Source organism: Colletotrichum truncatum, assembly GCF_014235925.2.
Source record: "Colletotrichum truncatum strain CMES1059 chromosome Unknown Contig_0002, whole genome shotgun sequence".
Taxonomy (NCBI): domain Eukaryota; kingdom Fungi; phylum Ascomycota; class Sordariomycetes; order Glomerellales; family Glomerellaceae; genus Colletotrichum; species Colletotrichum truncatum.
In genome coordinates, this window is record NW_027222399.1 from 3236655 (window position 1) to 3250315 (window position 13661).

The 13661-nt window shown below is 53.0% G+C and overlaps 5 protein-coding genes across 5 annotated transcripts; 2 read left to right on the plus strand and 3 right to left on the minus strand.

Annotated features, from left to right (window-relative positions):
* Nucleotides 1-3407: 3407 nt before the first annotated feature.
* Nucleotides 3408-4963, minus strand: CTRU02_203829 (phenylalanyl-tRNA synthetase; the record flags this gene model as incomplete). Its single annotated transcript, XM_036722402.1, has 2 exons — nt 3408-4765; nt 4825-4963. The coding sequence occupies 2 exons, from the start codon at nt 4961-4963 to the stop codon at nt 3408-3410; spliced, it is 1497 nt and encodes a 498-aa protein (XP_036586008.1).
* A 637-nt stretch (nt 4964-5600) lies between these two features.
* Nucleotides 5601-6940, plus strand: CTRU02_203830 (uncharacterized protein; the record flags this gene model as incomplete). Its single annotated transcript, XM_070204269.1, has 4 exons — nt 5601-5844; nt 5947-5951; nt 6043-6749; nt 6853-6940. 4 exons carry the CDS (start codon nt 5601-5603, stop codon nt 6938-6940), a joined length of 1044 nt encoding a protein of 347 aa, XP_070062032.1.
* A 630-nt stretch (nt 6941-7570) lies between these two features.
* CTRU02_203831 (RNA polymerase ii subunit 3) lies at nt 7571-8717 on the minus strand (the record flags this gene model as incomplete). The annotated part of the gene is made up of 3 exons (XM_036722404.1): nt 7571-7967; nt 8025-8590; nt 8655-8717. 3 exons carry the CDS (start codon nt 8715-8717, stop codon nt 7571-7573), a joined length of 1026 nt encoding a protein of 341 aa, XP_036586010.1.
* A 560-nt stretch (nt 8718-9277) lies between these two features.
* CTRU02_203832 (GrpE protein) lies at nt 9278-10060 on the plus strand (the record flags this gene model as incomplete). Its single annotated transcript, XM_036722405.1, has 2 exons — nt 9278-9538; nt 9617-10060. 2 exons carry the CDS (start codon nt 9278-9280, stop codon nt 10058-10060), a joined length of 705 nt encoding a protein of 234 aa, XP_036586011.1.
* Nucleotides 10061-11013: 953 nt separating this feature from the next.
* Nucleotides 11014-13597, minus strand: CTRU02_203833 (uncharacterized protein; the record flags this gene model as incomplete). The annotated part of the gene is made up of 7 exons (XM_070204270.1): nt 11014-11735; nt 11788-11953; nt 12005-12138; nt 12190-12392; nt 12441-12939; nt 13102-13203; nt 13252-13597. The coding sequence occupies 7 exons, from the start codon at nt 13595-13597 to the stop codon at nt 11014-11016; spliced, it is 2172 nt and encodes a 723-aa protein (XP_070062033.1).
* Between the last annotated feature and the right edge of the window lie 64 nt (nt 13598-13661).

Genomic DNA, 13661 nt, shown 5'->3' on the forward strand with positions numbered 1-13661 from the left:
CAGGCTTCGCCCAGCTGGTCATGGTTGGTACGTACTGTTACGGTAGCGGCGCCATTTATCTCCGCCTCAATCGGTAATTTCCACTCTGATTACCGACACCAAACGTGTCTCGTGAGGTTGAGGGCGGTGCTTTTCATTCCACGATTCCAAGGGCAACTGACCTGCCTGTTGACTATACGTATACCATTTCACAGGCCTCCCCATGCAGCACGCCTGCCTGCCATGGCCATCCGTTTCCCCCACGCTCAACTCAACGAACCTGGGCGCAGGTCACTAAGTTGTGCCAATGACGGCAGACCCCCCCGGGCCTACGGATACTAGTCCTGACTGCCCTGGCGAGGAAACAGCGCCTCGACCCGCTAATTGGCCGCAGCCGCCATCGGCGCATCGCCTTGTCTCTGACCCTGTTAACCAACCCCAAGGGTTATGGGCTCACGATACGATACGTTCAGAACCATACCACACACCCCTGTGACACTCCCTCTGGATCCCTCCTCCCTCTCGAAAGTACTTCGTTCTGGTTTTCCAGCGTCATCCCCTATGCCGCACTAGACCCTCCTCGAGGCGTCGTTGCAAAAGAACTTAGCAGAAGGAACTCAGCACAGCAACCACAGGCAGAAGACGCGCACTATGGGGTCAGCCGCCGATTACGCCCTCCGCTCCTTATTCGCTCTCCTCTCGCCTTCCGAAGGCTTGGGATTTGGGTTACCTCTACATCCCTACATGGGCTCCCGCAAATGCAATTGAACTTGCAGCCATCTGCAGACAGACAGCTGCAGCTTTAATCCGGTCCAGACTCGGGCATATTCCGAGTCCTAATATTGCCATCGGATTTGTTCCCTCAGTTGTTATTTGCCAGTTGCTATCTCGACAACACATCTCCCCGCTCTGGCGCTATCGGGCCCAAGAGTTGAGAAGCCAGGGGTTCGGAGTTCCATCCCCACATTGTCAAACAATCAAGCCGTCCTAGAAAGTGACTAGGGGCTGTGTAACGATCTTTGTGCTCACACGACAGTTTGCCGTCATGATGCTGAGGCACTTGTTTAATGTACTCACGACACCTGTATATTGCGGCCTGGTGTTGGGTTCGGGGCGCCGCCTCCTTGGACCACTACGACAGCTAAGCCGCCAAGGTCGCTTCTGCAGCTTTTGCTTCCGAGAAAGTTGACTGTTGTCAGGCCATAATGCTGCTAATGGTTGCGGTATGTTTTGTTGGTCTTGGCCTGCCAATTCGTCACCTGCAGGAATACGCTGTACGGGGCTGGGCTGGATAGCGAAGGTGCAAGACCCTATCAACAACCGCAGCAATTCTGCCATGATTACAGTTTCATGCCTAAGCACCACGAGTCAGAATAATTGAGGCGATTGAGGGCAAGGCTCTTCGCCTTCCATTGTGACGAACACTTGTAATGTGGTTCCAAAAAGCCTAGCGGTTGTCAATTCCTCGCCCAGGCTCCGCCCGGCAGTATACGAATCGCCCTACGCAGAGCCCTCCGCTCAGCCAGCTCTGGGGCAAATTGCACTGAACCTAAGCCCCTTCTCAACGCCGCCGAACAGACAAGACAGCGCGCGCTCATCCGATCCCAAGCTTCCACAAGCCACAATTGGTCTCCGCAGGCCATGGGATGGGAGGGAAATTTGCATTCAATAGCGTTATCACCTCGCCAAAGCCATCCGTCGCAATAAAATGCCTCTCCTCAGTGTACAGACATTCGATGTCTCAACTCAAATGATCCGGTAACACGCCGAATTCCTTCTTCCGCGCCTCCAGACACGGAATACTGGCCGAAAAGAAAAAAAGGAAGAAAAAAAAGGTGGTCAGCAAGTTCTCGGTTCCCTCGCGATCTGGAAACGAGGCTGTGCAGAATACCAAGACTTCCGACCTGCCAGATTGATGTTTCGCTCTGCAATCGGCTTCCCCAGACACCGTTCTAGGCCAAGACTTTTTGCTTTCCTGCATTCCTGCGCTCCGCATGCAGTGCTGCACTCCAATGTCCTTCTGGCTGACGCTTTGATTTATCGGGAAGCTGTTGCCCTGCCGAGGAGGTTGTACCTTTGGTGAGAGAAGTTACAACCTGCATAGACGAAATCAACAGCCGACCCATTCACATCCCTCTCCCCTTGTTTTCTATTGTCTCGAGTGCTCTTCGCTGTTGGTCTTCCAAACTAGTGTACTGACATTCATTCTCTTGTGGAGTATGGATTGCCAATAGTGATCCGCAACCCTTAGGAAGTAAACCCGCGAACCGTTTGGTACCGTTTTTCTCTCAGGTCCACCTTACTTTCTGCCACCTTACTCTGATGCGCTTAGCCGACGGTCTCCATACTATTTCATCGCGGGGACCCTCCCTGGCTACAAGGAAATGCTTGCCCAAAGAGATGACCGCCTGATAAACTTCTCATCAAAGTGCACCTGAAGCATGGCAAACTTATCTCATCCCGTTTGAACTTATCACAAGGAACCCGCTTGGGGAAATCGGTTGCAATCTGCCAACAGTCACACCTGACCCGAAAGGAGCTGGCTAGCCAGCTGTTGGGCATGGGGGCGTGGCTGAGCTGAGCTCTCGCAACTAGAATTTCTACTTCCCATACGTTGCAAGCAACAGACTGAATCTCCGCCCTATCTCGGGAGACATGAAACTGGCTTGCCAAAACCGTCCCAACTTGATGGGACGACGGGACCAAAGGTCTGCCCTCCTTCAAAACGCTACTGCGCTCGCCCGGGCATTGTAAGTTTGCGGATGATACAATCGATCTGCAACCCCGGCGTCACTGCCTCAGATCCCTTCAACAATCGACTGCTCGCATCCGAGCATAATGTTAATCATTCGAGAAACCTGGCAGAACAAACAAGGCACCGCAGATCCGCCTGCCGAAATGCCCCGGCGCCCGGGCGCTATGTTGGGTTTAAAATGTTTCCGCGGTTACAAGGCTGTACGGCCCGGTGCTGCACAGCACGAGTCTCCCTGCAACGGGTTCCCGAGAACGAACATCAAACGAACAAGCCAAAGGGACAGATATATGTAAGTGGACGGATACAAGGGGCCTTACAAGTCCCCGAAGTTGCCCTGAACTCTGATCTCGCAAATCATGGTTGATCCACCAAGTGCGGCTTTATAGTACAAGTCGTTCTATGATACATGGTGTGATATGATCACGGTACGAGAAACCGGCTGCTTCAACTAGGGCATAGATACAAAAAATCATGCCGTCGGGGCTTGGCAGCAATTTTCTCACGACATCTCAAGCGAGGTGCACAACTCACACCAATCTGCTATGGGACGTCGACCCCCGTTCGCGGGGATTCACTCCAATGGGGTCTTCCCGTTCTTTGCAAGACTGGCAAACTGTGTTGGCTACACAGCCCCCTTACCCCTCAACACTCGACGTCAAGCGCCGTCACTCTTTTACCGGATCTCGACACCCAGCTTTTCCACTAATTTCCGGGTAACTTCGCTATGTAACTCGTTCGTCTCTTCGTTGGTCAGGGTGCGCTCCAGACTGCGGTAGTTGATGCGATAGCACATGCTGCGCCTTCCGGTTTTGGGGTGGGTAAACTCGTCCACAAGCCGGACGTCTTCGACACGCTCGCCGGCAATATCGCGAACCAGTTCCATGAAGTCGTTCTCGTGGAAATCCTGAACGCTGGCTTTGGTGTTTCCACCCGCTGCCGATACACTGCGAAGCCAGAAGGACACGTCCTTGTGACAGGCCGGGTACTTGGAGAAGGGCACAAACCGCTTCATTGAGTCGAGCTTGTCAGACACGCCCTTAAACTGGCTCAGGAATCTCTCATCCTGCGACCAGAACAGGCGAATGTCAGGGATTTGGAAAAGGAGCATGGCAATGCGTTCGAGGCCAATGCCAAAAGCCCATCCAAGCTGATTCGGCACCCCGGCATTGATGCAGATGTCCTGCTTCACCACGCCGCATCCCAATACCTCAAGCCAGTCACCCGCATAGTAAACCTCAAGCTCCCAGGAGGGGCTGGTGAAGGGGAAGTACGCCTCTACCCAGCGAACTCGCAATGGCTCGTCCTTGTAGTTAGGGTCCGCCTTTGCGGCAGCAGCCTTAGCCCTCGTAAATATTTCAACCACCATGACCTCCAAAGAGCGCTTCAGATGAGCACCAATTGCCTCAGCCTCAGCAGGCGTGTGGTGTCCCTCCTGCAAGGGGTTTCGTTCCGCGTCAAAGGCGGGATGCGGGTCCTCGACCTTTACATCGTGTTTCGGCAGCTTGTTGATATCCTCCCACACCGCAGCCGCAATATCGCCATTGGGCACCTTGGTCCGATCCCACATGCGTGCGCCTTCCATCTGGTGGAAGACGGGGTAGTGACTTCTGTCAATGGCATCTCTTCTGTAGACGTCGGCGCTAATAAGGTAACCCTCGCTAAGGTTCTGCTTGAACGTCTGCGCCTGGTGCGCACTAGTGTGCGTCCTCAAAAGTGTGCCTTTGTTGAAGTAGTAGGTGTCGGATTTGGCACGGCCAGGGTGGTCCAAGGGAAAGCCTAGCGAATCGAAATTCTGGTGTGTCGAGACGACAGGGTCGAAGGTGTTGTGGTACTTGTACGTCGGCGCTGGGAATTGCGACTCGATGATCTGTCTCGTTATGTATACGGGGTGGTCCTTTTGGAGGTGAAGCTTGCGCGTTGCCGCATCAAGCACGTTCTTGGGGACGTTGAACCATTCGTCCGTCGTGATTGTTTGGCCGTTGACCTCGATGGTCTTCTTCTGGCCGAGAGACTGCGAAATCGCCGAGGGCTCTGCCAAAAATAGCTTTCAGTAACTGCCATAGCCTAATGACTATGGGTATATGTCTGACCTGAGGAGTAGGCGCGCCGGTTACTCGACAATAAGGCGAGGGTCTGCCATTGTCGAGGAGCTCCGGAGCAGATGGCGCCACGGAAGCAGCTGTGCAATTGCCTGCCGGCTAATCTGGGAACGAGCATTTTGAAATGCATAAGCCTTTGATAAGATGCAAAGGCACTTGGATTATGTGCTCATAACGGGCACCAGCAAGGCGTCGGGAGTTGTTGCGGCTGACACGACAATCACGGCCTTTCGCAAAAGGGAGCTTTACACAATCAAGAGGTCGATCACCAGAAAACTGTCGGGACGCACGGACCAAGGCCGTCTCGTCTTTTCCACTTGGGGGGCGCTTGACGGCGCAAGGCCTGCCGACCCGGCGCAGGGTTCTGGAGATGCTTAGCGCATGGCACCCCTGCAGGTGTGCCATGACGCAGCAAACACAGCAGCCAAGGTCGGTCACTCTGCGCCGACAAAAAGCGACCCAGCCGAGAGAAGGGGGGAAAAACACACTACCAGGACCGAAAAAAAAAAGTTCGTGATACACCGAGCCGAACGAACCATTCGGCTTCTTCCTCCCACCACCACTACCCCGAAGTCGGCTTTTCTAGCACTAGACGTCACCGCAACAAATAGTGACGTTCTCCAACTAAGTTGCCGACACAACGCCAAACTGAACCTTGCTCTTGGCTTGTATAAACCTTTGACCACCGTTGGAGGTTTTATCGCGACGCAAGTTCAATTGCGCCGCAGCGGGATGAGCTTATCAAGAAGGATTGCATAACTGCAAGAATGCAGTCCACTGCCAATATGGTCCCAGCAGCCGCCAGCAAACCGGCCGACGAGCCTTCATCGTCCTCCTCGTCGCCAGTGAGGGCGGTGCAGCTTAACAATCAGGAGGGACAGCAGGTTCAACAGAAACAGGCGACTGCATCCACACAGAAGAAGAAACCGGATAACTCTCTACGATACCCCTTTTGGTTTGGAGGCAGTGCCAGCAGTATGGCGGCCTGCGTAACTCATCCCCTGGACCTGGGTAAGTTTGTTCCCTCTGCTTGCGCGCCCTCGGCAGGAGGTGCATGATGAGTAGCAGTGACATGGCGATGTCGGAGTTTACAGTATACTGACAATGTCTCAGTCAAGGTATGCATTTGCTCGAACAATAAACGCCGACTACGCTGCGAAAGTCGGCGGCATAACGATATGCGAACACATACTTACAAGATGCTTCTAGGTCCGCCTTCAAGTCCGCCGTCCCGATGCCCCCAAGAACATGGTTGGCACGTTTGCCCACATTGTCCGTAACCACGGAGTGACCGGTCTCTATAACGGCCTCTCTGCCTCCCTCCTCCGCCAGATGACCTACTCAACTGTCCGCTTCGGTGCCTACGAAGAGATGAAGGTCCGCATGACCCGCGAGAACGGCGGCAAACCCCCGAAATTCCCGGTACTCGTCGCATTGGCCTCGGCGTCCGGCTTCATTGGCGGCATATCTGGCAATGCCGCTGACGTGCTTAACGTGCGTATGCAACAGGACGCCGCTCTCCCACCCGCAGAACGCAGGAACTACAAGCACGCCCTGGAAGGCATGCTGCGCATGGCGCGCGAGGAGGGCATCATGAGCTGGTTCAGGGGTGTCCTGCCCAACAGCATGCGCGCGGCGGCCATGACGGCGTCGCAGCTTGCATCGTATGATACCTTCAAGGGAATGCTGATCCGGCATACACCCATGGGCGATAACCTCACCACGCACTTCACCGCGTCGTTCTTGGCGGGCGTGATGGCCGCGACGGTTACAAGCCCCATCGACGTCATCAAGACTCGCGTCATGTCTGCGAGCACGCAAGAGGGGCTCGCGCATACCCTGGCCAACATTTACAAGCACGAGGGCCTGGGGTGGATGTTCAAGGGCTGGGTGCCCAGCTTCTTGAGACTTGGACCGTGAGTTTTTTTTAGTTTTTTTTTTTTTCCTTCTCGGCTTTCCCTATTCCTCCATTCCCCTTATTTACTTTAGTGGATTTTGTTACTGACTTCTTTCTACCAGTCAAACCATCTGTACATTTGTCTTCCTAGAATTTCACCGCACAGCCTATAGAGCGGTGGCCGACGTTGGCGGAGACGACGCCATCTAGGGGTAGCATTAGACTTGAGCATTTTAGACAGTGCATCTGTTATTAAGGCGGGGAGAGGCGTTGGAAAAGAGGCAATCTGCTGCATTTGACAGGAGTCTTGGGATACATAAAATAAGAGAAACTTGGAACACTTTTTTTGTTCTTTTCCCATTTCTCTGGACGTACACGCGAGTTGAGTCGTTTGGTTGTGCGTTGTATTAGAGGTATTTAGAAAGGGCAGGGATGTATTTTTTTTCTTTGAGTTGCCCATATCTCTCCCGACTCCCCTCTCTCTCTCTAAATCCTCGGCTTTTCCCCCCTTTTGATTGCTTTCCAATTGTCCTTTTTCTGAGCGACGTCCTAGCCCTTGCGGACGTCTATAGGCCGGTCTTAGAGCCAAGTACATGTGCCAGGTAAACTTGTTGACAGAGAATCAGACACAACCCTCCACTCTTATCCATTTGATGCTTCGTCGCATACCTCCCAGGCCTGGTCTTCAGTTACTTATACAGCAAACCCAGAATTGCTTATTTTATGATAATTAGCCAGCTTATACTGATACTGGCTTCCGCAACCCTTTGCAAAACTCCATTGCCGCCCATCTTTCAAGAGTGATCATTAACGCCTTTATGTAATTGTTTTTGTTCATGTTTAGTTCCAGCCGGATTGTCCAGATGCTCCGTACGGTGTGGTGGTAGCATAGGGGGTTGTCGCGTTGCCTCCCCATGAGCTCTGGCCGCCGCCACCGTTGAAAGGCGTCGTGTAGCCCTGATCCTGCCCCCATGGATTACCGCCATCCATATCCAGGTTGGGACTACGCGGGCCATCGAAGTCGGCCATGCCGTCATCGTCCGCCTCACCAGTGAGCATGTGCAGTAGCAACGCCATCTTCTCCTGGATGATCTTAATGCCCTCCTGAATGATCTGGTCCGGTTCGAGACTGCCAACGCCTTCAACCTCGAAGTAGAACTTCTCAGGCACCGCGTCGTAGTCGAACGGCTCTCCCTCCTGAGGAGGATCTTCCATCTTTGCATACTTGCTCTCGGGCCTGTACAACAATAATCAGCCATCGCGCGCTGTGACCCGCCACTTCGATATTACTTACCATTCCGCCTTCGCATCCTCTTCGTACCACATATCCAAGTGATGCAGCTTGTTATGGGGGTCATATTCGAAGCCGACAGCAGCCGTGGGCATCCATTTCGCGTGCTCCTTAGCGATTCCCTTCTTCGCAATGCAAGACACCTTAAGTTCTTGCCCCTTGCGCAATTTGCAGATCAAAGAGCCCAATCCATCAGGATCCATAATAACAGGGTTTCCCACGGTACCGTTTTGTCGGAAACTGTCGACAAGGAGGTCGCTCGCGTAAACCTTCATAGTCTCGTCCGAGGTACAGCGGGCGTGGAGGGTCAGCTTGACGCTACAGTTATCGCAGTACTGTTCGCAGTCGCAATCACGGGAGTAAAGGAGACTGTTGGCGTCTTTGGAGTGGAGTGGGATGAGACCGAGACGATGCGCGATGAACTCGTCGGCAAGAACCGAGGTGTTGGCCTCGATTTCAACCAGGTCAATGGCGATCGTAGGAACCTCGGCCTGGATGACGCGACGCAGCGAGTTGGCAAAGGAGAGGTCGCAGTTGGAGAGGTCGAAGTTGACGTGAATGTTGTCAGCCTAAGCGGGCGCCGGGCCGTTAGCAACAAGGTCTCCTTTAAGAAGATGAAGGCATAGAGTTTACCCCCGAGATCTTGATCTGCGGTCCTCCGGACTCGCCGTCCAACAGCATCGGCTCGTACTCCATCGTGCCTTCGCTCTGTCGGGACGAGGACTAGCCTAGGTTTCACGAGGACTGAGATGGTTTGCAAAGTAATAAGATAGCACGAGCTCTTGTGCACAGTATAGCCGGTAGGCGGTCCCTTGTGACGAGGATGGTCGGCGTATGTGGGTTAAGGCAAGTCGGTGATAGCTAAGCAGTGGGGGAGGCTGAATGGATATTTTTGCGACAGGAGGCAAAGACAGGCACAGGCGCGCTCCCAATTGGAAGTTACAGCCACCGTGCTTGCCTGGCGTTTCTGGCTGGCCTTGCCTTGGCGCTAGTCTTATCGATAAAGCTGGTTCCGGTCCCTTCATTCATCCGCCCCGTGATGGAGCTCCTGTTAAGCATGATGATTGGTCGCCAAAGTTTCCCGTGTGACCGGGGGCCAAAGGGACGGCAATTCCGTCACTTGGCCATCCCGATAAAATTTCATTCCCTCTTAAAAGCTCCTCCGTACACGCGACAGTCCCTGCATCGCCCCCCGATCTCACCAATTTCAATACTCCTCCCCCCAAATCCTCCATTCAACAGAATAACCCACCACAATGTTCAGACAAGCCATCACTACCTCCTCCCGCGCTGTGCGCTCCGGCCTGCGCACTCAGGTGCCCAAGTCTGCCTTCCAAAATCAGTTCCAGAGCTCCCCGGCTTTCAGGATACGTGCCGCTCAACCCGCCGTTGCGAGGTGGTACAGCGATGCCAAGGAGACCACCGAGGCACCCAAGGAGGGTGAGAAGGCCGACGATGCTGAGTCTGCTTTGAAGAAGCAGTTGGAGGCCAAGGAGAAGGAGGCCGCTGACTGGAAGGTTCGTTGAAGCGCAATGCGCCTACCGATGTCGGCTCTGAGAAAAATAACCCATTGGCTAACATGCAATGCGATACAGGACAAGTGCCTGCGCACCATCGCCGACTTCCGCAACCTCCAGGACCGTACCCAGCGCGAGGTCAAGCAGGCCCGCGACTTTGCCCTGCAGAAGTTTGCCAAAGATCTCGTTGACAGCGTCGATAACCTCGACCGCGCCCTCTCCACTGTCCCCAAGGAGAAGCTCAACGCCCCCGAGAAGTCGGGCGATCTTCAGGACCTCGTCAACCTGTACGAGGGCCTTAAGATGACCGACGATATTCTCATGACCACCCTCAAGAAGCACGGCATTGAGCGTGTCGACCCTGAGGGTGAGAAGTTCAACCCCAACGAGCACGACGCCACCTTTATGGCGCCCCAGCCCGATAAGGAGGACAACACCGTCTTCCATGTCCAGCAGAAGGGCTTCAAGCTCAACGGCCGCGTCCTGCGCGCTGCCAAGGTCGGCGTCGTTAAGAACGCTTAAATACTTTCGTTATATTCAACGCCTGAACTGAATCCCTCCAATGGGTTCACGCACACCATAAACAAATTTCATGGGGCTGGCCGGCCGCTGGGAGGCATCGGCGGCTACAGCCCCCCTTGTACCATTATGTTCTACGATATTGTGTCGATTCCCGGAACAGCGAACTGGGCGTTCCGGTCGGTGTATAATGCTCCTCTCATGATGTTACAATAGCATGGCGGAAAAGGAGGCCATAATGGGATGGCCTTCGGTGGATGAAAAAGAAAAAGGATAGAATCTGGATGTGTTCTGTACATAGGTCTCGGAAAGGGATTCCGAGGCCTCGCGATTCTCCTCGAAACCTTTGATACAATTTAATCACCGCCTTGGAGACATAGTTCTCCTCGTTCTTTCATCACACCCAATTTCAAAGTTCCCAGACGATTATTTCGTGACTTCCGAATAGAATATCGTTGCAACATGCTTCAGCAATGCTCGAGGCGATTAGGCAGGCCCTGAGATGTCGATTCCCGTTCTCTCCACTCGGAGTTATCGTACTCAACCGTTAGCCAACAACAGACCGAAGCATTGCGTAAGACAAAAGCAAGAAAAGGGAATTGTCTGAAAACGCTTGGTCCACGATTGTCGACAGTGTCGGCTTGTAACGGTGTTAGTCAATGGCTCCACCACAAATTGATAATTCCCAGCTTGGCAGTACCTAATAGTCGACCGATGCGGGGAACGTGACCAGTAATGGGGTTTGATATCTCGACAATTGTTGATCGATGTGATCAAGCGAAAGAAAACGAAATGAGCCGAAGGTTTTCGAAGAGAGCTCCGAGGCTAGAGTGCCAGGGTTGGCTCCAACCTTAGCAATGCATGTTTGCAACCGCTCACTTTTGATGACAACCAGCTGGGGTGCAGTATGCAAGCCGACATCAATCCGCAAGGAGCAGGCTCTTGGGGCTAGCCTCTCAAAAACAGTCAACAAGATCCAAAGCTGCCAACTTGTTCCGAAAATGCTCCGAGACAGCCTTCCGGACCTCATCAGGGCTCGACAGCTCAGCTCTGGCGCACTCGTTTTTGATCTGCCACTCAAGTAGTGCCAACTCTGCCTTCATACTCTGATTTTGAGTTTGCGCGTGCTTGAGTGCGTCAAACTTGCTTTGTATTTCGTACCGCAGCTCATGTAAGTGCGCCGATACCTGGCGAAGAATGCGTTTGTGTCTGCGCTGGCGCATCGCCATTTCTTCTGCAGCCTTCTTCTGGAGCAGGTGATCAACCGTGAGCCTGATCTCGCGCAGTTCAATCTTTGCTCGCTCAATGGCGCCGCGCATTTGATCGTTCTCTCTTACGAGGTCTGCGTCCTGCGCTTTCCAGCGCGTAACCGTCTGCCATCGCTGTGAAATGATGAGCGGTGCATTCTGTGGCGCAACCCCTGCGACCCGGCGGCATGAAGAGGAATGGAGTGCTTCGAGCACCTCGGCGTCAGTATAGGGTCTTTTATGAATGTCTGCCGCGGCATCATCGGAATTACTAGACGACGAGACAGAGCGTTCGGAGGTGGTGTCTAAGGGCGTGATGGGGTCGGTAGCTTCTCGAAACTGGATTTTACGGAAGCGGCGAGCGGCTATGGGGTCCATTCGGTCGAAGAGGCCAAACCACCAGTTGCGCATTTTGTGCTTCAGAGTAACACCTGCGGGGATGTAAGAGATTGTGCTTCCAAAGGCAAGTCAAGATATGCTCACCCGGAGGATCGTATATAATGGAAGGCTCCGACTCGACTGAGTAGCAAGGAGTGATCCAGCCGCCATCGTTCTTGTCTCTTTGCAGCTGGAAGGACATTGTAAGTCTGTCCGTGGTGATACGTCTATCGTTGTCGTTAAGTGGCGTTGGAGGACGCAACCGCCGAGCCTGGGACTAAGATCAGCCTCATAGTTCAAACAGATTCCGCAGACAACTCACATCCTCGGCCATGAAGACTTGATTCGCCTTTGGGTTCCGCTGAGAACAGCCCTCTGCCAGCAAGCGAAAGGTGCAAGGAGAAAGGCGTCCTGATTCAGGATCGCCCTCATCATCTGAGATGTCATACTCCGTCACTAGAACGAGTAAGCCGTCTGTTCGAGAAACGTACATCAGCGTCCTCTTACCAAAATGACGGTCGCGGCCCAATGGCTGCTTGTAAGCTGGGTCGAGAACAGTAGCACTCGCGGGTATGTAATCCTTGAATTTATATCCCTCGAAGTTCGGTGACAAGTGCAAGTATCTGGGACGAGGGACTTCGTAGACCGGGTTTCTGTCCAATTCAGGCGGAGCATAGTCTTTCGTGGCCATATTGGCTTCCTTGAGCATCCTACTTGATTGTAAGCAACATAATCAGAGATTGAACGCTGCAACATACTTGGCGCAGTCATCCAAGCCTTGGTTCTCTCTGAAGCTGAAGCCAGACATTCCGGCAGTGCCCTTCCGAGTTGAATCCTGTGCTTCGGTACAAATATCGTCTCGCCCCATATTACGAGTATCTTCACTATCCTCCTTATTACATGAGAACGAGTCAACTCGTTCCTGGGAAAGCGTATTGCCTTCACTGGTGGTCTCATGAACTCTCTTGGCGGATTTGTTTATAGACTCGTACATGGCCTCATTCGCCTTGAGAACCATCCAGTTACGCAAAGGGTCATTGCCAGGGACTAACATGGGGCCTCGCATGGCATTGTAAGCCATCATTGTTGAGTCTGTTAACTTCCACGTCTTCTTATAGGGGTGGCCAGCAGAGCAGCCGGGGATTCTCGGACTGGGCTCGTCCGGACCGTAGTCGACTAGATTGCTCTGGAAAATCGACCAATCTTTCGCTCTTAGAGCACCACAAATCTTGAAATCGGCATTGTGAGCAGTCGACTCTGACGAGAATTAGCATTTGCCCAACACTTGACAAGGGTGACAAAGAGATGGATCTGAGAGTAAAATGCAGGGATACGATGAGTGTAGTAAATTAAGCAAGGGAACGCCGGAATGAAGAATAGCAAGAGAGAATAAGTAGGTGAAGTAATGAGAATGAATACCTTGACAAGCTAATAGCCGGTATGACGCATCTGAGGATGAAGAAGTAGCATCGTAAGGCCCATCCATCTCAGCCAGGTCGTAGTGAATCACCGTATCGGGAGCTGTTTCAATAAGCAGTGTGACTAGCTACAAATCGATATAAAACATACTAGAACAACGGTTGAGATGATCCAGGTTGTTGTCCTGCTCCCAATTACCGTATAGCACAGTACCCGGGATGTTCTGCATGAGACTGCCATGCTGAAGACGGTGAGGGCCGACATTTGACGTAACTTCATCGAAGCTGTTTAAATCGGTATTCTGGTGCATGTACACCTCCGAAATATCTGAATTGCTGTACTTGCTGTTTGCCGAATGGTTGAGTAGGAAGCTTGCGGAAGAGCCAACTTTGTCATCATCTTGCGGCGGCGTAGGCATCGACTCGCAAGAAACCTCCTCAATCATTGAAAGCTGATGAGGACTGTGGTCGCGAAAGGCGACAGGTTCTCCCGACATGGCTGAATTGATTGTTACAATTACCACGCGGCGAGAAATTCCCGGTGTCGTGAAAAGAGCAAGA